General features: G+C 40.6%; 1 protein-coding gene and 1 long non-coding RNA gene across 2 annotated transcripts; both read left to right on the top strand.

Moving 5' to 3' along the window:
• The first annotated feature begins 129 nt into the window (after positions 1-129).
• On the top strand, positions 130-7,006 carry LOC117495204 (cytochrome P450 2J2-like). The gene is made up of 9 exons (XM_034146346.1): positions 130-403; positions 1,809-1,968; positions 4,317-4,466; positions 4,569-4,729; positions 4,895-5,071; positions 5,637-5,790; positions 5,883-6,070; positions 6,154-6,295; positions 6,437-7,006. Exons 1-9 carry the CDS (start codon positions 209-211, stop codon positions 6,616-6,618), a joined length of 1,509 nt encoding a protein of 502 aa, XP_034002237.1. The 5' UTR covers positions 130-208; the 3' UTR covers positions 6,619-7,006.
• Positions 7,007-7,935: 929 nt separating this feature from the next.
• Positions 7,936-14,705, top strand: LOC117495232. The gene is made up of 3 exons (XR_004557166.1): positions 7,936-7,966; positions 10,504-10,609; positions 14,492-14,705. It is a non-coding gene; the product is annotated as an uncharacterized LOC117495232 (long non-coding RNA).
• The last annotated feature ends 1,545 nt before the right edge of the window (positions 14,706-16,250 follow it).

The following is a 16,250-nucleotide window of genomic DNA, read 5'->3' as shown; positions in this document are numbered from 1 at the left end:
CACCTCAAATGTGCTTTCAAAGTGTTTATGTTGGAGAAACGTAGTACCTGTGTTTCACCTGAAATGACACCGCCTCTTTTGGCCAGGAATCAAACAGCGAACCAGTCCTTAACCCTAAAGAGGTGTAGCCTGCATGATGTCTCTTTGATAAAACTCTGAAGCGAATACAACCAAACCCGAGTGGTTACAGAAGCTGTTAAATGTAAGGATGGATCTACCCTGGGCTTTCTCCGTGTGTCTGGACAGCCGCAGCCTGCTCCTCTTCACCCTGGTCCTCCTGCTGGTGGCCCTGGGTCTGAGGTCCCGTCGGCCCAGAAGCTTTCCCCCAGGACCCTGGGCTCTTCCTCTGGTTGGGAATATTCTCTCTCTTGACTTCAACAATCTCCACAACGACATGACCAAGGTAGGACTGCAATCCGTTTATGTTTATTGCGGAGAAAAAATCAGATAACAGTCATTAACCTTTAGTGGTTTTTTTAAGGTTAGATGTTAGACAGACATTTACTCCGGTTCAGTTTGCAGAGTGCATCTTCTCTATTTTAGAGTCTAACATCTAACCTTAAAAAACCCACTAACAGTTAGACAGACATTTACTCCGGTTGAGTTTCACAGACGGCTGTCTACAGGGTTTCACTTAGGGATCATCAACAAATGATCGTTCTAATGACAAGAAAACAATGTAATTTTTACCTCCATAGTGAAATGACCATATTAGTAAAAAAATATGCTCTTGATTTTAATAAATATGTCTTATGCATATAATTATATCATTAACTTTTTTGATTACTGATGTAATGATTTTCTTTTACAAAGATATTTAAGTTTTTTCAATAGCTTCTATGTCTTGAAAATCCATTTCAGATATTATTACTACAATGGACTCATAAGACACACATTTTTTTAATTATATTTGAGTGCATCTTCTCTATTTTATACATATTGTTATGAAGTTGTTTTCTTTTTTATAATCTATCGGATTCTTTCAATAGCTTCCATGGCACATGACAGTACATGGAGCATTGTATTACTACACTAAACAAAAGGACACACCTGTTTTATCGTGTTTTAGTCCCGCTTCTATTTTCGATAAATATTTGTATGAACCTTTTTTTCTTGAAGATATTCATATGAAATAGAAGTTTGACTGCAATCCAATAAAAATACATGTGCCCCTCTCGTCTAGTGTAGCAATGCAATGCTGAAAAATAGCTCTCAATTAAATTGTGCTGATTTTTATAAAGGTAATTTAAGAGGCGGTTTGAAATCCAATAAAGACAGCTGTGTCCCACTTGGCCAGTGCAATACAATACAATTGGACATTGACGTGGCGTCATTATGATAAGGAATCTATAAGAAATATAAATAGCTTTTAATAGTTTTTCAGCACTGAAATCCAATATAAAGGGGTGTGTCCTACTGCTCCAGTGTAATAATACAATGCTGCATTGGTTTTGGATTCATTAAGTCAGAGGATATGGAAATTTTTGAGGAAAATCAAGACTTTTCAATATAAAACTGCTGAATTTTACTGACGATAATCGTATAAAATAGAACCTCTAAAATACAATAAAAAGAGGTTTGTCCTACTTGTCCAATGTAGTAATACGATGCTGTATTGTATTTCTCACTGGGTCACCTGACATTAAAGCTTTTGAAAAACTAAAAAACACAAAAACAAATAAACATTCATAAAAAGTAATTGTTATGTTATTTATGTATTTCTCCTGTCTTTGGGCATTTAAAAAAAATTCAAGGTAAAAGTTTCCTATTTGCTTTCCTCCCACTCACTTGTGTTCTCCCTCCCACAGTTGGCAGAGCAGTATGGGAACGTGTACAGCCTGAAGATGGGCCCTGTGTGGACGGTGGTGTTGAACGGCTTCAGCACTCTGCAGGAGGGTCTCAGCAAAGGAGATCACATGACCGACCGCCCTGCTTTCCCCATCCATACGGATGTGTTGCCTGATCTAGGTAAAGCACTTTTTCTATCCTTGGAGGAGGGAGGTTACCTACCTCATCAATTATTTTACGTGTACTAATAATACGTATATTTACACGGATGCTTTCATTATCAGTTAGCAGCGGTGTGGTTCATATTTTTACAATTGATTTTTACACTGCCTTTTTAGAGAGAAATCAAGTCATAGATTTGATTAGAACTTACTGATAATTAATGAATTATCCTAAAATCTGATGTATTTACAGTACATTAAAACATTCCTTTGACACTTATAACATTACTTTGCAAGGTACGCACAACCAAAATAAGTCTGTAAAAGCAAAATTTGAACACTGTTTCTGTGCTTCTACAATATTTGTTTAGTGGGAATGCTGATACAGCATTCCAACTATCTGTTATGCTACGCACACAATTCTTTATTATTCCGCCGGGTTATTTTGCGCCTCTTCTTCTCCCACATTGAACATCGCAGAAACTCTGTTCAAACATCAAAATGTTCAGCTCGGTCGGGAATCGATGGCTATTACTTTTTATCATTCATAACTTTCATAATTCCAGAGATACATCCCATAATTCATCACATTTTTAACATGGAAGTCAATGGAGAAACTCTTCAGACTTCAACAATCTTCATGCAACTTCAACTGCAAACTGTTCATTCATACTTTCACTCAGAAACCTCATTCCAACTTTAAAATGTCACACATCTTTCTGACATTCGTGTAACACAACTTTTAAATCTGATTCTTACTTTTAGAGATATTAAACATTGTTCAGACCTTGGTAAAGAGGCCTTCTTCAGATTTTAGAGTGCGTGATGTCACAGCTAGAGTGGAGGACAGATTTAATTTTGCCTTCATATTTTCTTTTAAACCTGCCATAATTCCCAAACCCTACATTCCTGAGACATAATTTTTCATGACAAACGTAGGAAAACATCTCGTAGCTTGAAAGATAAAAAAAGAATCAAGCAAAGTAATTAAACAAAATGCCTCTTGAGGGCATTAAGTGACAAAAACCTTCAACATGTCTCCACACCATTGTAAGTTCAGCCTCACCTTTCCCCACCACAGCAGCCGCACACCTTTAGTTAATCTGCCAAAAAGGCCACATTATTAACCCGAAAGTACACAAAAAGTACACTTCAGATGCTCAATTTCCTTGACATGATTCACGCTTTGAAATTTCACCGATATCTGTTACGGTTCTTCAACAAAACGTTCACATGTAAGAGGTTTATCTCTCATTCAGAACAATGCAAATGCTCTCCTCTCACTGATTACTGGACATCACCATGGAAACCTTTGATCTCTGGATACGTCGTTAGCTCAAATATAAACACCTGTGCACACGATGATGTCATAACTCCAACTGACATGCTCAGAGCAGCAGACTTCAGATAATGGTTAACACAGCTCTACATCAAATCTGATGTTAAGTAATGTACGCATCCCTCGCCATGAAACACGGTTTTCTCATAACTTCAGTGAAAATGCTCCAAACGGCCCAAAACGTCACAGGTTTGGTAACGATGCAGCCATCAACGCATCTAAGCGTATTATGGGATGTCATCCAATGCCGTTGGCATGGCAACAGATCATTCGCCATCAAGTTAGTTCAAAAGTTTGCAGTTCAAATATTCTGCTGCTTTTCCAAGCCTTTTTACTTTCTTTTCTTCTCTTATCACACATTCAAGCCCCCAGTGTGCATGTATCATTTTAATCTAAATTATTAACTTTCTTCTCACACATTACATTTCAGCATAGCAGTTTAGCGTCAGCTTTTCAGCATCAAGCATTCCCACTTGCAATTTCTTCAGGAATTGCATTCTCTAGTTTTATTTACTGTTCGCAGAAGTTTTATTATACTCATAAGACTGTTAAACACCTGAACTTTTGAAAGAACATCCATAACATTCATCTGTTTGCAACTTATATATATCGATATTCCAATTACTTGTATATAGACTATTCTGCACTATTTCTATTATATTCTATTTTGTTTTTTTTACTTGCACTATTTTATCTGTTTTATTGTGTTTCTCTGTTGGAGGAGCCTGTGACCTAAGATTTTCATTGTCATAACTACACTGTAGCTATGCACACATGACGTTAAAAGCCTTGAATCATGGTGTGTGAAGAATAGTGACAGGCATTATTTTGATAATACATTTGATGTCCCACTATTGCAAATGGATCTAAGTGTTAAAATATGTTGTTGATGTTTTTTATTTGTTAAATTGGATATAAACTTAAAGATGTTTTTACTTCTACATACAGACTGATTCATATTATGTGTCTCACTTATGTCACAAGCTGCATTTCTAAAGTTTTTATCTAAATTCACATTTTCTCATCAGGTATTATTTTTGCTAATGGGTATTCGTGGAAGCAACAAAGGCGGTTTGCCCTCTCCACTCTCAAATACTTTGGCGTTGGCAAGAAGTCTCTTGAATCTTCCATACTGGAGGAATTTAGGTACATGTCCAAAGAAATCGCTAGTCATAAAGGTAAAGTGTACAAATGTCTAAAGGTATTGAGAATACAGAAAAAAGCCTATTACTGATCATGCTACTCACTTTTCATTTTGATATGTTTGATCAACTGTCCAGGCAAACCCTTCAATCTACATTTTTTAATGAACAACGCCGTCTCCAACATCATCTGCTCCCTGATCTTTGGCCATCGCTTTGACTACAAGGATGAGAAGTTTCTGCAGTTGATAACGTTGTTGGACAAAGGGGTCCAGATTGAAGGATCCATTTGGGCACAGGTACATCCTTTCAAGACTATTGAAATCTTAATTCAGTGTACTGGTCTTGTTCCTGCATCTGGACACTCTTTGATCGTATTAAGTCTCTGATAGAATTGAGTGTTTGCTCTTTGATACACATTTGTTCTAAGTCTTATTTACACTGTATGATAATGATATCAACAGCTGTACAACGCCTTTCCTGTGCTGATGAGGCGTTTGCCGGGGCCACACCACACTCTTCAAAAGGTTTATGGTGATATAATGGACTTGATGAAAACAGAAATTAATAAGCACAGGGAAGACTGGAACCCCTCTGATCCCCGAGACTTCATCGACTGTTACCTGACTGAGATTCAGAAGGTTAGTGGACAAACTACGAGGAAATCAACCAGATACTAGCTTAATTGATCATATTTGTTTTTTTGGGTGAAGAAAAATATGTTTCTTTCGGAAATCGTCATTGTGATTTTGCCACTATATTCTGAAATTTTAAAGTATAGACCAAATGATTATCAAATGCAAGAAATACTCATAAAATTAATTAATAATTTAAATAATCCTTTGTTGCATAATTTAGAAAGTTTCACACATTTCTTTTGGCAACAAAAGCATAAAATAAGAGATTATTCAAAGTCAAAATTCAGTTTACTTATTATTGAATTTGCTTTGGTATATAATAATACAAACATGAACATAGTAAGAGAAGAAAATGTTACCAAATATTGAAAACAATATTATAAAAGCTGTTATAAAAATAAATTGACAACAAAAAAGAAAATCCAATCATTAGAAGCACTCTTAGTTGGACTTAATATTATTATTGTTTAATAATCAATTTATTTCCCTGCCTTCCCCCCACACTAGACATTTGTTTGTAAACTGTACCTTTAAATTGACATCACAAGTGCATTTTCAAAATGTTCAGCATCAGGACAAGAGGGATGATGAGCCAAACGCTTGTTTTGATGAAGGCAACCTGGTGATGTGTTCGTTTGATCTGTTTGGAGCTGGCACTGAGACCACCTCCACCACCCTGCGCTGGGGTGTGCTCTACATGGCAAAGTACACCGAGATTCAGGGTATGAGCTCACACACGAGGACAAGAAATCATCATAAGTTATATTGTTTCGTGTGTCTTGTCTTCCATTCATTTGGCTCTCCTGTTGCACAGAGAAGGTCCAGGAGGAGATAGACAGCGTGATTGGACAGTCCAGAGAGCCGTCCATGGAAGATCGTCCAAACATGCCCTACACTGACGCCGTCATACACGAGATCCAGAGAATTGGAAACGTAGTTCCTCTCAACCTGCCTCATGTGACCAACAGGGACGTTCAGATAGGAGGCTACACAATCCCAAAGGTCAGTTCTCTAATTCAATATTTACACAAATTGAACAACCATGTTGCATCTTCATAAATTACCATTATGGTTCCAATTACCAGGGAGTTATGGTAATGCCCAACCTGACCTCGGTGCTGTTTGACAAGAATGAGTGGGAGACGCCCAACACCTTCAACCCAGGACACTTTCTGAACAAGGAGGGGAAGTTTGTGCAGCGAGCTGCTTTCATCCCTTTCTCTGTGGGCAAGTACCTTTTCACAACATTTCTAATATTATAGAAGTGCATGAATCGTCTCAGGTGAAGATGGCTCAGATGATAAATTGTTTCTTTTTTTTACTTATGTATTTGCATTTCTCTGATTATGTTTTTGTGTTTTGCCGCAGGTAAGCGGGTGTGTCTCGGGGAGAACCTGGCCAGGATGGAGCTCTTCCTCCTCTTCACCTCCTTCCTGCAGCGCTTCACCTTCTCCATGCCTCCGGGTGTGGAGGCTGTGTTCAAGCCCCGTTTCAGCATCACCCTCTCACCCCAACCCTACCAAATCTGTGCCACTTTACGTGAAGAGTGATACACCTCATCAACACAATTTCCAGAAATATTAGAAAATATTAATTTATAAATATTTCTTGGAGCAGAATAAGACGACAGCGATGATGTAATTGCTAATGTTTAGGAGATGTTGCCTATCTACATTGCACGTCCAGCAGAATTAGAGCTATATTAGCATTTATTGGTATTTTCAATTTCAGACCAATATACATGCACCCTTGATGTCTGCTTTGGTCTCTAACAACTTACTTAAAATCATATGGATGTTTCGCTTAGTTGTGGTCTGCCATTTGATTATTTTCAGGTTAGGTGGAGGTTTAAGGTAACAACAAAAACTGTATTATCAGGGATTCAGGGTCTCTGTAGATCGTGTTGTTTCTTTTAAATAAATGTCTTATATACTGTAATTGTACGAGGAGACGCATTCAATATTGTTGTGGGTCTGCAAGGTATTTATTGTTAATTGTGCCTTGTTTCCCCCTGGGGTTTCTTAAAGGCACGCATGGATTTTTAGGACATTTAAAAAAAAACAATATAATGGTAACATCTGTAAAACCCTAAAGGAGGAAATCTCCCACGACATCTGGAGCTTCTGAAGAAGGTCATACTAAGGCCTCTTACATAAGACATGAAGAAATGCAATAGGCTAAACAAGGTCACCAAACTGGGTGCTAGGTAAGAGGGCAGATATCAGGAAAACACGGTGATAAGAATAAAAAAGTCAGCCACACTGCAGTTCTGTTATGTCCGCTCAAGCTGTAAATAATCAACAGAAGTAGATAAAGAACGTATTTGTGAGTATTTTTTAGTATGTACGTGTGGCACCCCTGGGATGTGTGACCACATTAATATTATTATTATTATTATTATTTAGAGTTAGAATATGCCTTTATTTTGTACATCTGGCTATTTTAATTTCATTAATGGGGTTGAGCAATGCATTTAGTAGTATGGCGGAACGTTTGTGTTCCGGGGACCGGTTAGAGGGACGGACTCTCGGTGTTTCCTCAGAAGCAATCTGGAAGGAAACCAAATAAACCGTGGTTGCATTCGAATAGTCCATTTAGCTTAGGAACCTTCCTAACGGAGTGAAATGACCCGGAAGTCCCTCAGTGGCAGCCATGATAAGTGCCGTTCGAATTCTCTAAATTAAAAGGAAAGGAGGTTTCAAACTTCCTTTATAACCTCCTTTAGCCTAGGAACCACTTGACCTCCCTAACCGAAAGGAGAGGAGAAAATGCTGCCCCACAATGCCTTGCGGCCGCAGCATTTGCCGTCACACAACAGTCGGCCGTTCACGGAAACAACCGATTATGAACGAGAAATGATATCATGAAAGTTACGGTGCTTATTAAGCATTTTAAAACGTATGTGGTAAGTTGCCAAAGTGCTTTGTTTTGAACGTTCATCAGTATTATAATCAAAAAGAGAAATATGAACGTTAGTTTTTACTGAAATGATCAAATAAAGTCAACATTTCACAGTCTTTACTGAGCTGTGTGGGGTTTGTTCAACTTTTAAAAGATGTTTGAATGGTGATATACACAGTGATAGATGTTAAGGACTAACGTTTATAATAAATACATTTGTATTGATTTTAAGATCTTTTCATACAATCATATGTATTGGGATCATTTGTATTAATGTGGACCGGAGGGAGAGGGTGACGAGCATAAGTTTCACTTTCCTTTTTTATTTCAATTTCAACTTTGGTCATGAAGAATATGTTTCTCTGTTGTCCCCGTTCATAAAGCATAAAACAACAGCATCAGAGCACGGTGCAGAGTCTCTAGATGAGTTTACAGTAGTCCCTCGTTCTTATTAAACATCCATGTTGTAGTCCGCTGTATAGAAAACTGTAGTTTCCATAGTTTCCCCACAGCAGCAGGCGCACATTTATGACCTCTGCTGGCGCATCATAAACACGTCGGATAGTGAAAGTGCAGTCGGATTCTCTAAAGTGCCGCAGTCTCTTCTCCTAAATCCTTTTGAATTCTCCTATCCACTATCCCTTAACCCCATGACGTTTCACTCCGAGGTCAAGGAATAGACGATAGGGTTAGAACTTAGGAGCTGTTTTTTTGGAGTATTCGAACGCAACCCGTGTCCTCATTGCTCCTGTCTCACCTGCTCATTACAGGTTGGTAAAAGGTGCAAAAATCATATGAACCCCCCCATAATGTTCGCGTATATGGTGTGACGGCCCACTGAAAGTGTGGAGTGTTTGTAGCGCTGTTTACATGTTTAAAAGAGGGTTTGAATGCGTGTGCGTATTAGCTTAGCTTCCCCCGTGCGGCGCCATCTTGGGGATAACGTGGTCTGACCATGGATGTATAATAAGTAGTGATGGCAGTTTGACTCTGAAGCTTCGATACGTGCTTCAAACCCTGGACTTCCTATTCCATAGAAGCAGTGCTTCGAAGCTTGCTTCAAATCACGTGACATACAGTGTTGGGCAAGTTACTTTTAAAAAGTAACTAGTAATAGTTATAGTTACTGCTCTCAAAAAAGTAACTAGTTACTTTATTAGTTACTAAATTTTAAAAGTAACTAGTAACAAGTTACTTTACTTTAGTTTAAAAAATAATAACAATAAACTCACAGGTTTATCATTACTTTGAGAAAAAAGATTATTAATTTTCCCCTTTTAGAAGTGTAGTTATGGTCATTTGTTCTGGAAATGTCATTTTCGAGCCTGAGACCTGGAAAACAGGCTCGGGGGTTAACAGGTTAAGGTGCATACCGCCACCTACTGTACAAGAGTGTGTATCACCATATCATCCTATCACCACTTGTGGAATTATACCACTGTATTTACGTTGTTTTAAATTCTTCCAATCAATCCTGTTTCACTCAAATACTTAAGAATGGCCTTCCTGGTAGCTCTTACCCCCTCACCTTCTGTTCCCTGTATCCCCATCAGGCTCCACTCCCTTCCTGCCTTTGACCCTGTCTCTTCGTTTTTCCCTCTCTGTTTTGTACATGTTGCAGTGTAATATGATGTGTTCCACATTTTCTTTCACTCCACACCCCCTGCATTCTTCAACTTTGCTTTTTACCATTATAAACATTGTGCCGTTTAATCCTGTATGATCCAATCTGAGTCTAATGATGATCTCCTCCCGTCTGTTCCTTTCTGTATACATCTTTATTATGACTGATTTCTGTAACTTGTGGTATCTCCTCCCTTTCTGATCTTCCTCCAACCATTTCTGCCATATTTCCATACCCTTCTTCTTAATTATTGCTTTTCCTTCTCCTTTTCCAAGTGAAACTGGTATTGCTATTTCCTTCTGTAACGCATCTTTTGCTAACTTATCAGCATGCTCATTTCCTCTACATGGCAAAGTACCCTGAGATGCAGGGTAAAAGCACTAACTAAGTCAACACATTTTTTGTACTTACTTAATTATGTCCAAATGTGTGATGATATGACAATACAAAGATATGTAATGTTGGTTGGAGTAAAAATCTAATCAAATTAAAATCACAACAGACAGAATGGAAAGTGTCTATAACAGCAGTTCCCAACCTTCTTCAACTCAGGGCCCACATATGAATAAAATGTTCGCGGCCCACATTCAACCACAATACGGAGGCTAAATAAAGTTCTGATTGGTCAATTCAGAACATGTGACACGTTAATCCAGTAGTACAAGGAGTACAAATCCTAAGGAGGATCAAGAAAGAGAAAGGAAAAGAGGTTCAAATAAAAAAAAATCTTAATAATGAAATGTTTCCACACAAATCATAATGTTTTCAAATTATTTGGCGGTCCACTTGCAATGCCTTCGCAGCCCACTAGGGAACCACGGCCAACAGGTTGGGAACCGCTGGTCTATAAGATGTTCTATTCCAGCATGTTAATGTTTCAACGTCGGCCTGTTCCCATCCTATTCCACAGCAAAGGTCCAGGCTGAGATAGACGGAGTGATTGGAGAGTCCAGACCGCCGTCCAGACAAGGAGGGGAAGTTTGTGAAGCGAGCTGCTTTCATCCCATTTTCTGCTGGTGAGGAGCAACACAATTTCCGGTTTTATTAGCTTCTTTAAAGGTTACCTATTATACAAAATCCACTTTTTAATGTCTCTTATACATCAACATGTGTCCCCTCTGTGTAAAGAGATTCTGAAAGTTTCAGGAAAAAAGATTTGCTCACTTTTTGTCCCGATCCATTTATATAGAAACCTGTCTGAAAATGAGTTGATAAGATTTTGGCCACTTTGTGATGTCATAATGATTTTTTGGCTTGTGTAACCATTAGCCAATCACCAACCAAGGTAACCCCCCCCCCACCTTATCACCTGAATCTCCTCCTAGAGCACCATTAGCCGCGTTCACACCAAGTACTTTCCTGTACTTAGTTCCGGCGCTTTTAACCCCAGGGCACTTAGTACAGATCGCGTTCACACCGGAGTACTTTTCCCTGAGGGAAGATTACGCAAATGAGCCGCTGACGTCACTTCTTCTTCTTCTGCTTTGGCTTTACTGGCAGGCCACAAACCACTTCACGGCGAGTACAGTAGGTGGCGGTAAGCACCTTAAAGTTGTGTGCAATCCGCTACAAAACAAGAGAAGAAGAAGAAGAAAAACTTCCCGCGTATACTGTCTGTTGTTTACCTTCCGACCTCAGACATGATGGAGATGGAGTCGACTGAAGTTGTGCTGTTTGTGCTCATGTTATACAGCTTTGTAACTTCGTTAATGCGGCCAGAGCCTGAGCCTATTAGGCGTCCGACAAAAATCCGGAGCCGCCACACGTCGAATGCTATAATCGCAAAGTTTCTTCAGCATCAAAGGCAGTTCAAAAGCTTTAGGAAAAGGATTGGCCGACGGAAAGCACACATGATTGCCATGTTTCACCGTAGGATGGCTGATACAGGATCTGTTTAAATCGCCATGTCGGTTTTTCTTTATTGCACTCTCAAGACATAACATTAAATAGAAATATTTTAAATGTAACTAAAGTGTCAGTTGTACATGTCAGTAAACATTGTCAATATAAAATAAAGTGTCAGTTGTACTATATAATAACAGTAATAACAATATAAAATAAACTGTCCCAGGTGTAGGGAGTCTCAGCAGCAAACCCACCTTAATGATAGATATATATATATATATATATCTTCCTGAGACCCACTGCATCCGTCTGCCATAAACACTATGCAAACATACATGTTAGTTTTGGCCCATAGTGGACTCCATGTTGTGTTGTGTGAAATGGGGGGGAATTAAAAGTTTAGGTCAAATAATATTTAAAATGATATAAATTATCATATTTGTGTATGTGCCGCTGCCATTCCCCCACAAGGTTGCAACATTGATGATAAATAAATGACAAATAAAGCTTTGCCAGTTTATAACCGATGAAACATGATGGTATCAGAATAATCACTTACATGTGATGTATAGGATGCTACACAGGTCACAAAAGATAAAGTGTCAGGAGAAATAAGCTTAATCGCCATGTCGGTTTTCTTTATTGCACTCTCAAGACATAACATTAAATAGAACAATTTTAAATGTAAATAAAGTGTCAGTTGTACATGTCAGTAAACATTATATATAAAATAAAGTCATAACCAGGGGTGCACATAACTGGTACGCAGGTACGCATGCGCGGCAACAATCTGAAATGCGTACCGTCACTTGTGTCACAAAGCGCATTTGCGTACCGACGTAAATGTGAAGCTTTTCCAGAAGGCGGTTAGTTCACCGGACGAGAGTCGGTCTCCGTGTGCACAGACAGGGCTGCTGTTAACGTCGGTCTGTACAGCAGCCCTGCGCTAAAACAGCTGATCACAACGTTCACACGCTCTGTAGAGCTCTGTACTCTACTACCACCCCCCCCCCCCCCCACCCCCCCGTTGACAATCGCGAAGCGCTGTACTCCACTGACGCCACCCCCACCACCCCCCCCCCCCCCCCCCCCCCATTGACAATCGTACAGCATACACACCTTAGTGCAAAGTTGTGTGTCGTGTGTCAGTATTTACAAAAACTATACCAAATAAACTGTTATTAAATGCAGTTTGTCGCTCATCCTGCCGCTCCTGGCGCTGCGCCGACGCTTCCTCATGGCGCAGCGCCCACACTTCATCCTGGTGCTGCTGGCGCTCCATCTGCTGCTTGAACACTTCTGCCTGGCGCTCCATCGAGGTGAGCATCTTGTCCTCCGTTTCCTGGGCCTTGGTGAACAGCACCATCTCCGTCGGAGCGTTGGGTTTTTGTAGCGAGGAAAAACAATGGCTGCTCCACACAACATTTTCACAGTTGTACGGGCGTGGTTTGCAATTCGCCCAGCCAATCAGCACTGGGGCACTTTTGGGGCACTTTTCACCCACAGGAAAGTACGATCTCTCAACAGGCTCTAAAAATGGGGGTAAAAGTTCCCGAGATTAAGTACGATTTTTGGTGTGAACGCGACATAAGGGGTACTAACGGAACTAAACGCGAAAAGTACGGTGAAAAGTACTCCGGTGTGAACGCGGCTATTGTGTTCTTTTTAACCAAATATCTCTCAGAGGGGCATGGGGAGTGGATCCTTATTTTCATCTAAAGTAACAGACAGAGGCTGGTGCCTCACGAGGACGAAAACGTATAGCCCTTTTTGCTACACGACGCCGTAACGGAACGGTAGAAACGGACCCTGCAAACGACAACGGGTCCAAAGGTGGATAGATCTGGGAACGGAGCGCTCTGGGGGGTCCAACGGGGCCGTGTGGTAGCCTATACGGTCATCCTTTTCTGATAATGACGACGCAATAGCCCTGCCTCTCCCCACCTCTGCTGCTCACCCCCGCAAAAGTACACTGCACACTGAATTCAGATTATTTATCTTTATCTCGATATGGACATAAACGCGAGTGAAGTCTAATCTGACAGGACGGAGACACGCAGCTCCTCCCGCTGTGATGCAAACACACACTTCAAGTCAGATCATCACCCTTAGCTATTTTAATTAGCCTACCTCTCAAACTACCTAAACTAGTTATAAATATGTTTATTTTTTACTGTCGGCCGGGTCACTCATTACTGGATCAGCTGCTGCATGAGACAGACACTGACGCTGTCAGAAGAGAGGAAAAAGAGAGGCCAGGCTCCGTGTATTTTATTATTATATATAGTCGTTATTCATTTGTTTTAAAGCTTAATAAATAACAAAGAAGACCTTTGACTGGCACTTTTATAATTTTGTCCGGAAGATTTAAACTTTTACACACGTTGACCGGCGAAAAACTGGCCGGTTCCCTCGGCCCCCACCACGGAGAATAAACAGAAGGGCAACCATGCTTCTTCTCTGCTTTTGTGGAGGAAGTTACAGCTCCACGTACAGGCTCGGCATATGTACTGCAGCTTTTTCCAGCGGTTGGAGCTAAACGGAGCTGTCTCGTGTGAACAGACACTATCCGGTGTATATTGCGTGTGGACGGAAGCTTTTTTGCGATTGCAATTGCGTTAATCCTATGCGTTTTGCCGTATGCGTTCCCGTGGGGCAAGCACCAGAGAATCAGCACTTTTGAAACAGGGCTGAAACAGAGGGATATAGAGAACAGAGATGCTGTGGGTCATTGTGCAATCATTACCCGCGAGGAGTCATATTCCAATGAAAATTATACTGAATTCATGCTCAAACAATCACCAAAGCCAAATGAGTCCACGCATCATGTGTGTTTATGGGTGAGTGTTTTTATCAGTTCTGTGGAAGTCACACACCCTCTGACAGGGTGACCGTTTCATTGGAAGAACATTGAGAAAGAATTGTGGTGCAAGAAGTAAAAAAAAGCAGGACACACACACACACACACATATATACAGTCTCCTAACTATTTATCAACTTTTCAGATTTGTATGTACTTCATGTTTAACTTATTTTGGTGTTTTACCCATCAGGGTTCCTTTTCAGTAATGGGAACTCGTGGAAGCAACAGAGACGCTTCGCACTTTCAACCCTTCGTAATTTGGGATTTGGCAAGAAGTCCATTGAAGCAGTCATCTTGGATGAATTCACATATTGCGCAAAAGTCTTCAAAAGCTGTGGGGGAAACTTCTGTGTAGCAATGCATTGGGAGTCACCGACTCAGGAAGGAGACACGGTGAGAGTTGGAGCTTTTGATGTCAAACACTGATGGGTTTATTCAGAGTATCGGCCGGAGGATTCACATCACAAATCACGAGTCAGAGGGTCTGACTTCACGGGAGAGTTGCCACGTCAATTCTGAAGAGCCTCTCTCTATGTTAGACCTTTTAACTGGTTCACAGAGAGTAATCAACATCTCTGAAGGAGTAGACTAAACAGCTGGGAACACTGAACCACCTGCGTCCGACACTCATGGCCTCAAAGATTTCACATCTGAGGCCTAGGCTCCACGGGAACGAAAACGGGTTGTATCCGCATATTTCTCTTGCGTATAGCCCTTATTGCTACACGACGCCGTAACGGAACGGTAGAAACGGACCCTGCAAACGACAACGGGTCCAAAGGTGGATAGATCTGGGAACGGAGCGCTCTGGGGGGTCCAACTCATTACTGGATCAGCTGCTGCATGAGACAGACACTGACGCTGTCAGAAGAGAGGAAAAAGAGAGGCCAGGCTCCGTGTATTTTATTATTATATATAGTCGTTATTCATTTGTTTTAAAGCTTAATAAATAACAAAGAAGACCTTTGACTGGCACTTTATAATTTTGTCCGGAAGATTTAAACTTTTACACACGTTGACCGGCGAAAAACTGGCCGGTTCCCTCGGCCCCCACCACGGAGAATAAACAGAAGGGCAACCATGCTTCTTCTCTGCTTTTGTGGAGGAAGTTACAGCTCCACGTACAGGCTCGGCATATGTACTGCAGCTTTTTCCAGCGGTTGGAGCTAAACGGAGCTGTCTCGTGTGAACAGACACTATCCGGTGTATATTGCGTGTGGACGGAAGCTTTTTTGCGATTGCAATTGCGTTAATCCTATGCGTTTTGCCGTATGCGTTCCCGTGGGGCAAGCACCAGAGAATCAGCACTTTTGAAACAGGGCTGAAACAGAGGGATATAGAGAACAGAGATGCTGTGGGTCATTGTGCAATCATTACCCGCGAGGAGTCATATTCCAATGAAAATTATACTGAATTCATGCTCAAACAATCACCAAAGCCAAATGAGTCCACGCATCATGTGTGTTTATGGGTGAGTGTTTTTATCAGTTCTGTGGAAGTCACACACCCTCTGACAGGGTGACCGTTTCATTGGAAGAACATTGAGAAAGAATTGTGGTGCAAGAAGTAAAAAAAAGCAGGACACACACACACACACACATATATACAGTCTCCTAACTATTTATCAACTTTTCAGATTTGTATGTACTTCATGTTTAACTTATTTTGGTGTTTACCCATCAGGGTTCCTTTTCAGTAATGGGAACTCGTGGAAGCAACAGAGACGCTTCGCACTTTCAACCCTTCGTAATTTGGGATTTGGCAAGAAGTCCATTGAAGCAGTCATCTTGGATGAATTCACATATTGCGCAAAAGTCTTCAAAAGCTGTGGGGGAAACTTCTGTGTAGCAATGCATTGGGAGTCACCGACTCAGGAAGGAGACACGGTGAGAGTTGGAGCTTTTGATGTCAAACACTGATGGGTTTATTCAGAGTATCGGCCGGAGGAT

This window comes from Trematomus bernacchii, unplaced genomic scaffold, assembly GCF_902827165.1.
Source record: "Trematomus bernacchii unplaced genomic scaffold, fTreBer1.1, whole genome shotgun sequence".
NCBI classification, from domain to species: Eukaryota; Metazoa; Chordata; class Actinopteri; order Perciformes; family Nototheniidae; genus Trematomus; species Trematomus bernacchii.
This window is presented reverse-complemented; position numbering and strand designations above follow the sequence as displayed.